General features: G+C 47.9%; 1 protein-coding gene and 1 pseudogene across 2 annotated transcripts; both read right to left on the minus strand.

The window, feature by feature from the left end:
• Window positions 1–1566: 1566 nt before the first annotated feature.
• On the minus strand, window positions 1567–2515 carry LOC116909216 (annotated as a pseudogene).
• A 1304-nt stretch (window positions 2516–3819) lies between these two features.
• Window positions 3820–12940, minus strand: Decr2 (2,4-dienoyl-CoA reductase 2). 2 transcript variants are annotated; one of them, XM_032913589.1, is made up of 10 exons: window positions 12757–12940; window positions 12459–12589; window positions 11504–11572; window positions 10581–10632; window positions 9578–9713; window positions 6703–6827; window positions 6513–6606; window positions 6238–6342; window positions 5401–5618; window positions 3820–4304 (listed from the first exon to the last, which is right to left on the minus strand). In XM_032913589.1, exons 2-9 carry the CDS (start codon window positions 12536–12538, stop codon window positions 5401–5403), a joined length of 879 nt encoding a protein of 292 aa, XP_032769480.1. In that variant the 5' UTR covers window positions 12539–12589; window positions 12757–12940; the 3' UTR covers window positions 3820–4304. The 2 variants fall into 2 exon arrangements, with proteins under 2 accessions (XP_032769480.1, XP_032769479.1); XM_032913588.1 differs by having other exon boundaries at window positions 12708–12939.
• Between the last annotated feature and the right edge of the window lie 1072 nt (window positions 12941–14012).

The raw sequence follows: 14012 nt of genomic DNA on the forward strand, positions 1-14012 counted from the left end.
ACTCAGTGATTAAAGCTGTATCCTCGTTTCAGAGAGGAATGGATTTCAATTTTCAGGACCCATGTCATGGGACTCAAAACTGATTATAACTCCAGCTCCAGGGGATCTCACAGATGCCCTCTTCTGGACTCTGAGGGCATCTACCTAACACATTCACATATACACACAATTGGGGAAAAAAAATAAGGCTGGGCTGGAGAGATGGCTCAGTAGTTAGGAGTTACTTCCAATTCTCCCGAAGGAGCTGAGTTCAATTCCAGGTGTTCTGATGCCCTCATCTGTTGTCCAAGGGTACATTTCACATGCATGGGATACATCACAGATACATACACATAATGCAAAAATAAAAATAAATTTTACAGAGCTCTGCTTCTAAGGAGCCGGAGAGATGGCTAGGCACTTGTTACTCTTGCAGAGGACCTGAGTTCAAGCCCCATCACCCATATAGTGGTTCACAACCATCTGTTATTCCAATTCCAGAAGATCTGAAGCTCTCTTCTGACTTCCTCTGACACCAGGCATGCACATGCATATGCACATGTCCATATAGACTCACATGCGGGCAAACAGTCATACACATAAAATAAGTACATCTTAAATAGTATTTTAGGAGCTGGAGAGATGGCTCAGTGGTTAAGAGCACTGACTGCTCTTCCAGAGGACCTGAGTTCAAATCCCAGCACATGGTGGCTCACAACCATCTGTAATGAGATCTGATGCCCTCTTCTGGTGTGTCTGAGGACAGCTACAGTGTACTCATATATAATAAATAAATAAATCTTTAAAAAAAATCTGCGGGTTGGGGATTTAGCTCAGTGGTAGGCGCTTGCCTACCAAAGCATAAAGGCCCTGGGTTCGGTCCCCAGCTCCAAAAAAAAAAAAAAAAAAAAGTAAAAAAATCTGCATCTAAATTGGGTGTGGTGGTACAAACGCATAATTCCAGACCCTGGAAAGCTAACGCAGAACGATCAGTTTGTGTTTGAGGCCAGCCTGAGCTACAAAGTGAGTTCCATGACAGCCTGGGCTACCATGTGAAAATCTGATCTCAAAAACCACACTTGCTCTTGCAGAGGCCCCTGGTTTGATTCCTAGCCACCCACACGGTGACTTACAAACATCACAATTTCTGGCTCCAGGGGAGCTGACACACTCTTCTGACCTCCAAGGACACAAGGGACACATAAATACATGTAGATGAAAACTCATTCATACAAAATAAATATTTTTTTCCGGAGCTGGGGACTGAACCCAGGGCCTTGCGCTTGCTAGGCAAGCGCTCTACCACTGAGCTAAATCCCCAACCCCCCCCCCTTTTTTTTTAATTTATACTATGTATGTGAGTACACTGTCACTGTCTTCAGACACACCAGAAGAGGGCATCAGATCCCATTGCAGATGGTTGTGAGCCACCATGTGGTTGTGGGAGTTGAAATCAGGACCTCTGGAAGAGCAGCCAGTGCTCTTAACCACTGAGCCATCTCTCCAGCCCCCCCATGCATGCCTTTTAAAGTTTAATTTTTTTTTTTTTTACTGGAAACATTTTCTTGATGAGACACATTTTCTTGATCAGGCACCTTCCTCCTTGGCAATGCGATCTTTCTTGAGTGGTCCCATGAACGCTTTCTTCTCCTCCATGGTCTGGAAGCTCCCATGTCTGAATTTGGAGGTGTTGTCAGTGAACTTCAGGTCAATCTTCTCCAGACCCCGACGCTTGGTCTGGACCAGCAAGGGCTTCTGAAGAGTAAGCACTCGCTTCTTGGTTCCCACCACACAGCCTTTGAGCATGAGGAAGTCATTGGTCACCTCACCATAATGGACAAAGCCACCCAGTGGGTTGATGCTCCTGTCAGACAGGTCGTAGTCAGTAGATGCATTGTTCTTGATCAGCTTACCATCCTTGATGAGGTAGCCTTGACCAGTCTTGTAAATCTTCTTGATGGTTTCTGTTTGGTGATGGTAGCCTTTCTGCCCAGCTCGAGCCACAGAGAAGGCTACAGGGGCAGGATGCCAAGCTCCAATACAGGCAACTTTGCGCAGACCTTGGTGGGTCTTTCGGGGTGGCTTCTTTGTATGCCAATGGCCGGTCACCCCTTTGTAGTCTTTGCCCTTTGTCATGCCCATGACATCAATCATCTCACCCTGCCCAAACGCCTGGTTCACAGGGACCCGCTGCTCCAGCCTCTCTCGGGCCCAGTCTAGCTTCTCAGCCACAGTGCCCCATTCACCTGGATCTCCATCTGAGTGTGAGCAATTATGCGGATGACCTGGCAGCCTTCATGCTGTTGAAGTCCTTCTCCAGCTGCTTCTTGCCTGTGTCACCTCGCCATTCCTTACAGTATTTGGTAAAAGCCTTCTTCTTAGATTTGTGCCACTTCTTATAGAAATGCCTTTTATACTCATCGCTGATGTGCTCAGCAAATACAGTCTTGAAGGTCTGGAGGCCTCGTGGGGTTTCTACATATCCCACAATACCCACAACCACCATGGGTGAGGTTTCCACAATGGTCACAACCTCCACAACTTTTCTTTTTTTAAATATTTATTTATATTATTTTATGTATAAGTACACTGTAACTGTCTTCAGACACACCAGAAGAGGGCATCAGATCTCATTACAGATGGTTGTGAGCCACCGTGTGGTTGCTGGGACTTGAACTCAGGACCTCGGGAAGAGCAGTCAGTGCTCTCAACCACTGAGCCATCACTCCAGCCCCCACAACTTCTTTCTTGTTCACCTTAGATCCTGGCCGGCCAACTTCCCAGACAATGTGGGTCATGCCAGCCTTGTACCCTAGAAAGGCTGTGAGGTGGACAGGCTTGGAAGGGTCACCCTTAAGGAAGCTCTTCGCATGGTACCTGCCCCAAACCGATTTTGGCTTCTCTAGGACTGCATTGCTCAACAAGGCCTTGCCCGAGGCTTCGTGCATCCTGTTCTCCCTGGGCCTATTCTCTGGAGAAACACTGTGTCTCGTTCAGTTCTAGAGAGCAAAGGAAGCTTGGAGGCAGTCTCCAGTGAAGCCACTGTGAGGCTCTGTGTGACAGCAGGCATGGGCAAAGGACTAACACCCTGAGAAATAATGAGCTCTCATTGGTCTGCACAGTATAACCACTCCCAGGAAGGTGCACTGGTTGTGCAGAGGTACCCTTGAGTCTTTCACACACCCAAGTCTTAAAACATTAGGCAGCAGACGCAGGCTCCGGGGGAAGCCACCCTCTTGTCAAGACCCCTCAGAAAGAAGCCTCATCTGGACTATCGAGGGTTGCTAGACAAAGCTGGACACCAAGTGCTCTGGGTGCATCAGCATTGTGGCCACGTGCTGTAGCTGGCAGGTAAGTGTAGACCCTTATCTGACACCCGTGGATGGGGCAGCAGGACTGCTTGTACTTTACACATTGAGTGAGAACTGAAGTGGCGTCCTCCCTGAGCTGGCCCAGCAGCTAAGAGCTCAATACTGTGCTGGCCAAAGGGGCCTGGAGTAAAACTCCACAAACAGCAGAGCATGCTCAGGATTTGAAGTTGAGCTGGGTGTTCAAAGATGACAGGTGACTAAAGGGCTGAAAGGTTTTGGGGGCTGGGGGGAAACGCTCCCTCCCACCGGGGTGGGCGCAGTGCCACACCTCCCTCTGATCTGTAGTCCATTGCTAAGAAGTCAGGGAGCTGTGCTGCTGGGGCGGCTCGATATGGGAATGTGGTGGGGAGCACTGGTCTCTGTTGGTGGGAAGAGGGTATGAGGGGGGAGGACTGGGCTCAGTTGGTGGGAGGAGGGCACAAGAAGTAACCAAGCTGAAGAGACATGGAAAAAAAGACAGGAAACACAATTCAGTGACAGAATCAGTCAGCAATCTTTCAAATTTTCTTTCTAGAAACTTTTACAAATTCCAGCTCATAGCTATTTTTACAGTAAAAAAAGATGATTTTTTCTTTTTACAAGAAAGTGCATTTTTTTTTCTGGTAAAATCATAGGAACTCTTCAGATACTGCAAGCAAGTATCAGGCTAGGCTCACAATCCGGCCATTTCTACTCAGGATGTGGGCAAAGGAGAGGCAGAGCTTGGAAATAGCTTGATCCCGGAGGAAGGGCAGGTGGGCTTGGATTTCCCAATCAGATTCAACATTCCCTGTGTGACTATAGACCTATGTGAGACAGGAAGCCTTCCCCATGAAGAACACGGCCTCCTCAGTACAACTTTCTTAAGCATAATCAATGTTTATGTGTCAAAAAAGGTATCCTGGGGTAGAGGACGTAGTTCAGTTGATTCTGTTGCTTTAACATGCTTGAAGCCTTGGGTGTGCTCTTCAAACACTGCAAAAATTGGCATGATAGATCTTCTGTAAAATCACCTTCAACTACACAGTGTACATGAGGTCCTGTCTTTAAAAAAGAAGAAGGCAGATCTCCACGGAAGGACTCCCCTTCTCTGAGAAGAAAGGGAGGGGGAGGGGAAGCTTCAATCAGGATGTAAGGTTAATTAATTAATTAATAAAAAGTAATCATTAATCAACATTGAATAAACTTTGTCCTCTGATGAACTTACGAGGAGGAGGAAGAGGAGAAAGAGGAGGAGAAGAAGGAGAAGAAGAAGAAAGTGGAGGTGGAAAAAAGAGAGAGAGAAGAAAAGAAGAGAAGAAAAGAAAAAGTTGGGTTAGAGAGATGGTTCAGCAGTTAAAAGCACTGACTTGGGGTTGGGGATTTAGCTCAGTGGTAGAGCACTTGCCTAGGAAGCGCAAGGCCCTGGGTTCGGTCCCCAGCTCCGAAAAAAAGAACCAAAAAAAAAAGCACTGACTGCTCTTCTTGAGGTCCTGAGTTCAATCCCCAGCAACCATCTGGTTCACAACCATCTGTAAAGATGGGCACCCAATGCCCTCTTCTGGTGTCTTCAGACAGTGACAGTGTACCCACATACATGAAATAAGTCCGAGAGAGAGAGAGAGAGAGAGAGAGAGAGAGAGAGAGAGAGAGAGAGAGAGAGTTGTATCCTAGCATGTACTTCTGTAATCTCCACACTCTAGAGGCTAAGATAGGAAAACTGCAAATTCAAGGCTGTATTCCTCCAATAGGAACAAGGATAAGGTCACTGGGGAAAACCCAGTGTCAGGAGCTCACTTTCTTCACCTTCTTTGAGACTGTGTCTGCGCACCTGGCACAGGGCCCCCTCTGTGCCAGGACAAGGGGAGTGATGCTCCTATGAAAACATGGCTGGTAGTTTATAGCTGCACTTAGAATAAAAGATGGGGGGGGTTGGGGATTTAGCTCAGTGGTAGAGCGTTTGCCTAGCAAGCGCAAGGCCCTGGGTTCGGGCCCCAGCTCAAAAAAAAAAAAAAAGAAAAAAAAAAGAAAAGAATAAAAGATGGGACATCCAAGGACATGGGGACCCCAAGAAGTGGGAGCAATACCTTACCTACAGCTTAGCAGAGGAGGATTCAAACTCTAGCAGTCGCCCAATGTCATTTGGGAGCGTCATCCAGCTACCACCATCAACCACCAGCACAATCCCTGAGACATAGGAAGCCAGAGGGCTGGCTAGGTACAGCACACTGTGGGCGATTTCTGTCTTGGTTCCGAGTCTTGGAATAGGACTTGAAAGATACTTAAATTTCGAACTGGCCTTGGGGCCTCCTGGAAAGCAATAGGAAGTCAATGAGCTCCTACACCACTGGCATCTGCTGCTCTCTCCAGCTAGTTCTCTCCCTGACCCAGAGCATCTGGAAACAGCGGTTGCTCTACCAAGGCCAACAGCAGACTGACTGAAAACCCACATGAGGGAAAGTGATGTCCGTTGGACACTGAAGACCCTCAGAGTAGGCCAAGTTAGACAGGGTAGAAGGTTAAACATTTAGGTAATTTCTTGACTTGAATAAGAAGATTGTTGTTGTTGTGCTGTTGTTGTTGTATTTGTTTTTTTTTTGTTTGTTTGTTTGTTTTTTCTTTTTTTCGGAGCTGGGGACCGAACCCAGGGCCTTGCGCTTGCTAGGCAAGCGCTCTACCACTGAGCTAAATCCCCAACCCCGTTGTATTTGTTTTAAGACAGGGTTTCTCTGTGTAGCTCTGGCTGTCCTGGAACTCACTCTGTAGACCAGGCTGGCCTCAAACTCACGAGATCTGCCTGGCTCTGCCTCTGCCTTTCAAGTGCTGGGATTAAAAGCCCGTGCCACCACCACCCAGTGAGACAGAATGCTTATATCCTGCTACACTTCTAGAAGCTTCGATGGATGCCCCAGCTCCCAGAGAGACTCACCTAATCTCCGCAGACCCTCAGTGCCGCTGATGGCACCAGGAGCCAGGCTGTTGACACGGATATTCTGGGGACCCCACTCCACAGCCAAGTGTCGCGTCATAGCATCTGCATGAGAGAAATATATATAGGAGGGGAAATTCTGAGGCTGCTCTGCTCTGGGGTAGCCCAAGTGCCAGGGTGAGTGTGCACAGTGTCCACAGCTAGGATCGAGTTCATGTGGAGATCATCGGCCTCCAGGGAGAGTTAAGGGAGGCAGCCCATGGGGGCACTCATACCCACAGCCGCCTTGGCAGCGCCTGCATGGAGCTGCAGCACCTGCCCCCGCATACTGAGGGTGGCCGTAATGTTCACGATCACTCCTCCATGGTCCTGAAACATATAAGGGAGGGCGATGAGCAGGTAGCCAACAGGAGGAAACTGCACCACCACCACTACCACCACCACCACCACCAGGAGGATACCCACCCGGAAGAACTTCTCGTAAAGCACACGAGACACATTGAAGGTACCAAGGGTGTCGATGTCCACCACAGTCTTAAAGGCATTGAAAGACAATGCACTGGCAGGGCATAAAAAGTTCCCTGCAGCACCTAGAGAACAGAAGGGGAAAGCTGATGGACTGTGGTTCTGAGAAGACAAGGCACTCGAGAGCTAGGCCCTGTCAAGAACATGAAAAGGAGGGGTTGGGGATTTGGCTCAGTGGTAGAGCGCTTGCTTAGCAAGTGCAAGGCCCTGGGTTCAGTCCCCAGTTCCGGGGGGGGGGGGAAGAACATGAAAAGGAGCCTGCTCCTGCTGTCCTGAGGGCGGTGAGAGTATGGAGACACTGAAAGTAGTCTAAGCTAGACAAGAAGGATGTTGCCCACTCAAAGGATTTCTTGGGCAACAGACATGGAATAGAACACGATATGCCAAGAAGTAGAGTCCTAAGACCAAGTATGAAGGTAGTACTTGGGGGCAGAGGCAAAAAGATCAGAGGTTCAATGTTATTCTCACGGACATAGTTTTTTTTTTTTTTTAAGACTTATTTATTTATATGAGCACAGTGTAGCTGTGTTTGTTCACACCAGAAGAGAGCATCAGATCCCATTACAGATGGTTGTGAATCACCATGTGGTTGCTGGGAATTGAACTCAGGACCTCTGGAAGAGCAGACAGTGCTCTTATCTGCTGAGCCATCTCTCCAGCCCATGGACATAGTTTGACTCCAGCCTGGGCTATAGGAGATTCTATCTCACAAAAATATGGGGATAGATAGATAGATAGATAGATAGATAGATAGATAGATAGATAGATAGACAGACAGACAGACAGACAGTCAGACGGATGACAGACTGTTGGTTTGTTGGTTGGTTAATATTTTGTTGTTATTTTGTTTTGTTTTATGAATGTGACCTTATTTGAATATAGAGCCTTTAACCAAGCATGATGGCACACATCTTTATTCCCAGGAAGCAGAGATAGGCAGATTTTCTCTGAGTTCAAGGCCAGCCTGGTCTACCAAGTGAGTTCCAGGACATCCAGGGCTACCCAGAGAATCCCTGTCTCAAAAAACAAACAAAAAATCCCACAAGAACAGGAAATAGAATGCTTACTATCAAGTTGAGGTCATGCTGAATTAGGGTACACACTAACTGATTTCTTTCTCTAAGAAGAGGTAAGGGGATCTGGGGTGTTGCTCAGGGGTTCGATCATGAGGACAGAAAGAGAATATGTAAAGGCAGAAGAGTCACAGGAAGATGAAGTCAGAAATTGGGGTGACACAGCCACAAGCTAAGGAACACTAAGAAGTGGTACAACTCTGAAAGCTGAGGTAAAGTCACAGAGCGATCCCCGTCGGCAGCCTGCAGAGAGCACAGTTCTGATGACACCTGATTTCAGCTTCTGATGGCCTCTAGAACTGAGGGATGGCAACTCTTCTTTGAAGTCACCAAGTTTGTGGCACTTGGTCATTCCAAAGAGGCTAACATACAAGATGTCTGCATTTTTTAAAATTTTTGACTACTTTTTAATAACATATATGTATATAGTTCTCTTTACTTTGTGTTAAGTGTTAGCCTGCCTGTGTAACATGTGACCATCTGGTGCCCGTGGAGGCCATAAGACTGAACCTTGATATATGATCATATTATCAATTATCCAGCATGTAAGTAACATTTGAGTAGTAGCAGATCCAGTAAAATGATTATATAGAATTCTGTTTTGTCTACTTAATTATTCTGAAAGGCTATGAAATCGACTCTCTTCTCAGGGCTAATGAGAGTAACCGGGGCTTTCTGTGTGCTGAGCTCCGTTCCTAAATCTATTACATTGGTTTATAGGTTTATTTGTTTATTTAGAGACAGGGTCTCTTACGTAACTCTGGCTGTCTTGGAACTCACTATGTAGGCCAGGCTGGCCTCACACTAAGAGATCCCCCTGCCTCTGTGCCGTGAGTGCTCAGTCTAAAGGCGTGTGCCACTATACCTGGGGAGCCGGCCCATACTTTTAACATGTATTTGCTTTGTGTACATTTATGATGTGTGTAGGTGTGCATGTGCCGTGGCATACGTGTGGAGGTCAAAGGACAGCTGGTTGTAGTAGATTCATTCCTTCCACCATGTGGGTTCCAGGGGTATGACTTAGCTCTAAGCTGCTGAGCCATCTCCCCAGCCCACCCACGTTTCTGTTGTTACTGCTGTTTTTTGTTTGTTTGTTTGTTTGTTTTTCAAGACATAGTTTGTGTAGCCCTGGCTGTCCTGGAACTCACTCTGTACACTAGACTGGCCTTGAACACAGAGATTCTTCTGCTTCTGCCTCCTGAGTGCCAGGATTAAAGGCTGTGCCACCATTGCCAGGCCAGCCCGCTTTTTAATTTTTTAATTTATTTACGTTTACCTATGTGATGGTGTCCGATCTTGGCATTTCAGACAGTTGTGAGCTGCCATGTGAACGCTGGGAATTGAACCTGGGTCCTCTGAAAGACCAGTCAATGTTCTTAACCACTGACTCCCTCCAGCCCTCAGCCAACTTTTTTTTTCTAAAGTAGAAATTTCAGTACACAAGAGCACCCTGTATGTGACTTAGCTGTGTTCAGAGGGCATCCAGGGTAGCTTAGGGTTTGCTGACCCATGACTTGGAAAGAGTAAAGCTAGTCCTGTATTAGACGGTGGCTCTGTCAAGTGGAAAGGTCATGGCTGGGCCAGGACAGGCGCTGTTACCTGAGTAACTGTAAGGCCATAGCCGAGCCAAGACAAACACCTAGGCTCCCTGTCACATTGCTACCCCTGGAACAGAGTTCTGGAGCTTCCGAACAGCGCTTCCAACTGATCGGAAGACTCCGGCCTCGCTGAACCTGACTCACAGTTAATGAGGATGTCGATTTTGCCAAATTCTTTCAGCGCTTGGTCCACAGCAGCCATGACAGCTGGGGGAACTCGGACATCCATAGACAGAGGGAGACACCGCTTTCCAGTGGCAGCAACCAACTTCTTAGCAGCCTAAGACAGCAGAGAGAGAGTTGGATAGCAGCCTTAGTCCGGAGAAGCAGCGTCAGCCTGGAGTAGCATACCCTTTAGAAATACATGAGAATGACTCATCTAGGTTATATTAGGACCCCAAGTTTGTTGGGATACCCCGCCAAGGAGACTTAGCTTGAAAATAGGCACCTCTACCAGAACTTCCAGGGACTAAGCCACTACCTAAAGACTATACATGGACTGACCCTGGACTCTGACCTCATAGGTAGCAATGAATATCCTAGTAAGAGCACCAGTGGAAGGGGAAGCCCTGGGTCCTGCTAAGACTGAACCCCAGTGAACTAGACTGTTGGGGAGGGCGGCAAGGGGGGAGGATGGGGAGGAACACCCATAAAGAAGGGGAGGGGGATGTTTGCCCGGAAACCAGGAAAGGGAATAACACTCGAAATGTATATAAGAAATACTCAAGTTAATAAAAAAAATCACTAAATAACATAAATATATATATAAAAAAAAAAAAAGAAAATAGGCACCTCTGGGACGAGACCCCTGGCGGATGTTGGTTAGACATCCTGCATTCTCTATAACCTGTCACCTGTCCCAAACTCCACCCCTTACTCCAGGCCATTCCTCCTGGACCTAGATGGCTGGAACGATGGCTTTTAATACTGATGATCCCACTGAAGCATTCTGGAACCATATTACTTCTAAAACTGTGACCCAATAAACACGGGACCCCAATAGACAGCCAAAACTTCTAAAAAAAAAAAAAGTCAAGGGTATCTCTGAGGGTCGCTTCCACTGAGTTCCTCTATGCAAGAAGAAACCGATTTTATTTTGCTTCTATCCTCCGGGTCTCAGGACTCTTCCCCACAGCCTTCTTCTCACCTCGGACACTCTCGGCAGACTCCTGCTGACGATGACAGTGTGGCAGCCATGCCTACAAACCGAGAAGGCAGGTCTGAGAAGGAAAGTATGAGGGACACACCCTGGGGAGCTCCCACCAAGTACTACTGCGGAAGGAACTCCCCAAGATTCTTAGTTTCTTGGCCTGAGCCAGGAATCAAGACTGAAACATGGCTGGTGGTGGACACAGCTGAGTAACCCTAGATAGACTACTGGATGCCATGGCTGTCCCCTCCTAGGGTTCTTTGATGCGTCTCTGGCTTGGTGTACCCTACCCCAGATACTATGTACATGGCAGAGAGGGTGTGGTGGGCTACTGGTGCCAATCTGTGCAGGGCCTCCTGGGGCACTGGAGTGAAGGACAGGGAGCCCATTTTGAGAGAGGGAGCCTCCTGGTGACACAGTGTATGTGACCTGTCCCAAAGGTTTTCACAGAAGCTACACTAACTTATCTAATCTTCATGACTCTGAAGAGACAGAGCTTTGTTCTACTAGGAGAAATCGCATGGAGCCACCAGCTCTGAATAATAACCTACTCCTGGGGCCTAAGTCAAGGGGTGCAGACTCCCATCCAGTTATGAAAAGCTGAGTACTGAGGAGGACTGGAGAAGGGTTCTTCTACCTCCACCTCAGCCTAATCCTGAGCCTCCACCAGCTTTGGTAGCAAAGTTCTCAATGAGGCCACAGAACCTGTGTCCAAGAGACACTGATCTCCCACGACAGCGGAACCCCATCAACCTATGTTGCTCTGAGGCTGGGCACTCAGTCTCATCTACTTCTAGGAGACCCTAAAGGTCCTGTCTCCCCACCCCCACCCCCAGGGAGATTCAACTACTCCCCAAAACCCACCAGGATCCAACCAAAGGGAAGTAAGGCGGCAGGGAGGGTTCCAGAATAGTGTGTACCTCATGAAAATCTCGGCGATCCGGAAGCCAATCCCAGAACCACCACCAGTGATAAAAGCCACTTTGTCCCTTCGAAAACAGGAAAATGTAGTCATTTTTAAAAATATTTATTTGTTTTACCAGTATGAGTGTTTTGCCTAGGTGTCTACAGAGAGTTGAGTCCTCATGTGCATACTGGGGATTGAACCCGGATCCTCTGCAAGAACAGTAAGTGCTCTGAACTTACTCAGCCATCTCTCTAGTCCCTAGAATCTACTTTAATAAACAATCTTTTAGCTTGATGCGGGAAGCGTGTCTGGGATTCAGGCATGTGAGAGGTAGAGGCAAGGAGACCAAGAATTAAAGGCCAGACTGGTCCACAAAGAGAATTCCAGGACAGCCAGGGCTTTACAGAGAAACCCCATCATGAAAAGCTATAGAGATAGATAGATAGATAGATAGATAGATAGATAGATAGATAGATAGATAGATAGATAGATAGATAGATGATAGATCGATCGATAGATGACTGTCAACCAAAGGTCAATAGATAAGTGGCCATGGAGGCCTTTCACCCCATGAACTTCCACCCAGTGTCGTTGTGAAGGAAAATATGGTTCTGGTGAGAAAAAAAAACTTAATGGATTTGCTAGACACAAATCCCCAACCCTAAAACTGCAATCTTTAAAGTCGGCTATTTTTAGGCTTCCTAGAACTTTGGAGGTGAAGGAGACTATTTAGCCTAAAGTTTTCTGCGTAGTCAGTTACCAAGAAAGACATGTTTGCAAAGGTGAGCAAGCTTCCTCTCACAGTCCCTCATCCCCTCATTCCAGAACCCCAAGAAACTTCAGCTCTATGATTGCCCAGGAACAGGGTACAGAGCGTCTGTCCTCTGTGCTGTCACATCCAGTGGCAGATTCGTTTTTTGACCCGTGACCCTACTCCGGATCGCTCCTAGTTCCCTGCTTTAGCTCACTGGAGAAGGTCCGGGCAGAAGAGGTGGTGGTATTCAGAAAGACAGTCATCCTCCTCAACGTCAGGCGGCTGCTGGGCCATGTTTGCTGTGTGCGGTCGCGGGTGGGGAGTAGAATCGGGAACCAGATGCGCCTTTTCGACGCAATGCACAACGTTCTGCGGGTTGCTCGCCCAGAAAGATCCAGGATCAAAGTCCTGCCCCCACGCCACTCCGCCCACCAGACTCCCTTCGCGCCCTCCTATCACACACCTTCCTTCTACTCCCAGCTTCCACCTCTTCCCACTCAACCAGGCCCCACCCTCGGTGGCGCGCAGCCTGCTGGGACTGCGAATTGGGAGGAGGCAAGAGGTAGAGAGGTGCTCCGGCCAGTTGAATCCGGTTTCCTTCCCCAGTTGGTGTCGGTGCAGCCGCTTAGTCCATGTACCCAAGCTGGCTGGGTGGCGTGGTATCAGCTGTGGAAGTCGGGACTCCCGACAATTTTGGACACTCCCTCCCAGTGCAGAGGATCTGGAGCTTGCACACACAATAGCGCCCTCGCGTGGCTAACCCGGGTGGAAATTCCAGAGTGACCCTCTTGCTGGCTGGCAAGGATTACTGCACTGAAATTCAAGTAAAGCTGCTCAGGCAGAAGCCAGTGCTGAGAACCCAGAACTGGGTTCCATTGCCTAGATGTCAAAGAGTGAAATGACTTGTCAAATTAATCTCAGAAGCTGTCATAATGTATCTGCTACTGTATCAGTGACTCCAGGATCAGTGGTGAGATGCGACTTACACGTGTCAATGTGAAAATAGATGGACATCAGGCAGTGGTCATCATCATGGTCAGGAGGGAAGGATGCTCTCCCGTGCCTGGGTTGCACTGAGGGAGAGATGAGAGTAGCCCTTGGAGTGTAAGCCTCTACTGTTCCAACTTCAGGAGACATGACACACAATACCCACAAAGACTGGTGTGTGCTCCTACTGCAGGCTCACTAGGCCTTGAAGAAGCCTCAGGCCCCATCTATCCTTTGTCGCTACCCTCTCAGACGAATCAGATGGGAGGGAACTATACCAGCACCAGCCAAAGAACTCCGTTTGGATTCTCAACTTCATGGGCCCTGGACTCTTGCTGGTTCATATATTTAACCAAAGTCAAGAGATCCTTCTGGGGGAGTTAAGCGCTAAGCTTCAGGTCTACTGTTTTACACCATGTGTAAAAGCACTCATTAGAGTGCTTGAGTAAAGCAGTTTCCTGGGGGGGCTGGAGAGATGGCTCAGTGGTTAGAAGTACTGACTGCTCTCCTGAGTTCAAATCCCAGCAACCACATGGTGGCTCACAACCATCTGTATTGGGATCTGATGCCCTCTTCTGGTGTGTCTGAGGACAGCTACAGTGTACTTACATGCATAAAATAAATCTTTAAAGCAATTTCCTCCACATGTGACATGACTATGGGACATGGAGCATCATTGCTTGGTGACCTATAGTTGTGACAATGAAGTAAGTAGAATGCCATGGTACCTGGGACTAGGGTGGCACTGGGGGAGTAGTAGTCCAGAGCATTACAGATTTGT

Source organism: Rattus rattus, chromosome 9 (genome assembly GCF_011064425.1).
Source record: "Rattus rattus isolate New Zealand chromosome 9, Rrattus_CSIRO_v1, whole genome shotgun sequence".
Classification (NCBI taxonomy): domain Eukaryota; kingdom Metazoa; phylum Chordata; class Mammalia; order Rodentia; family Muridae; genus Rattus; species Rattus rattus.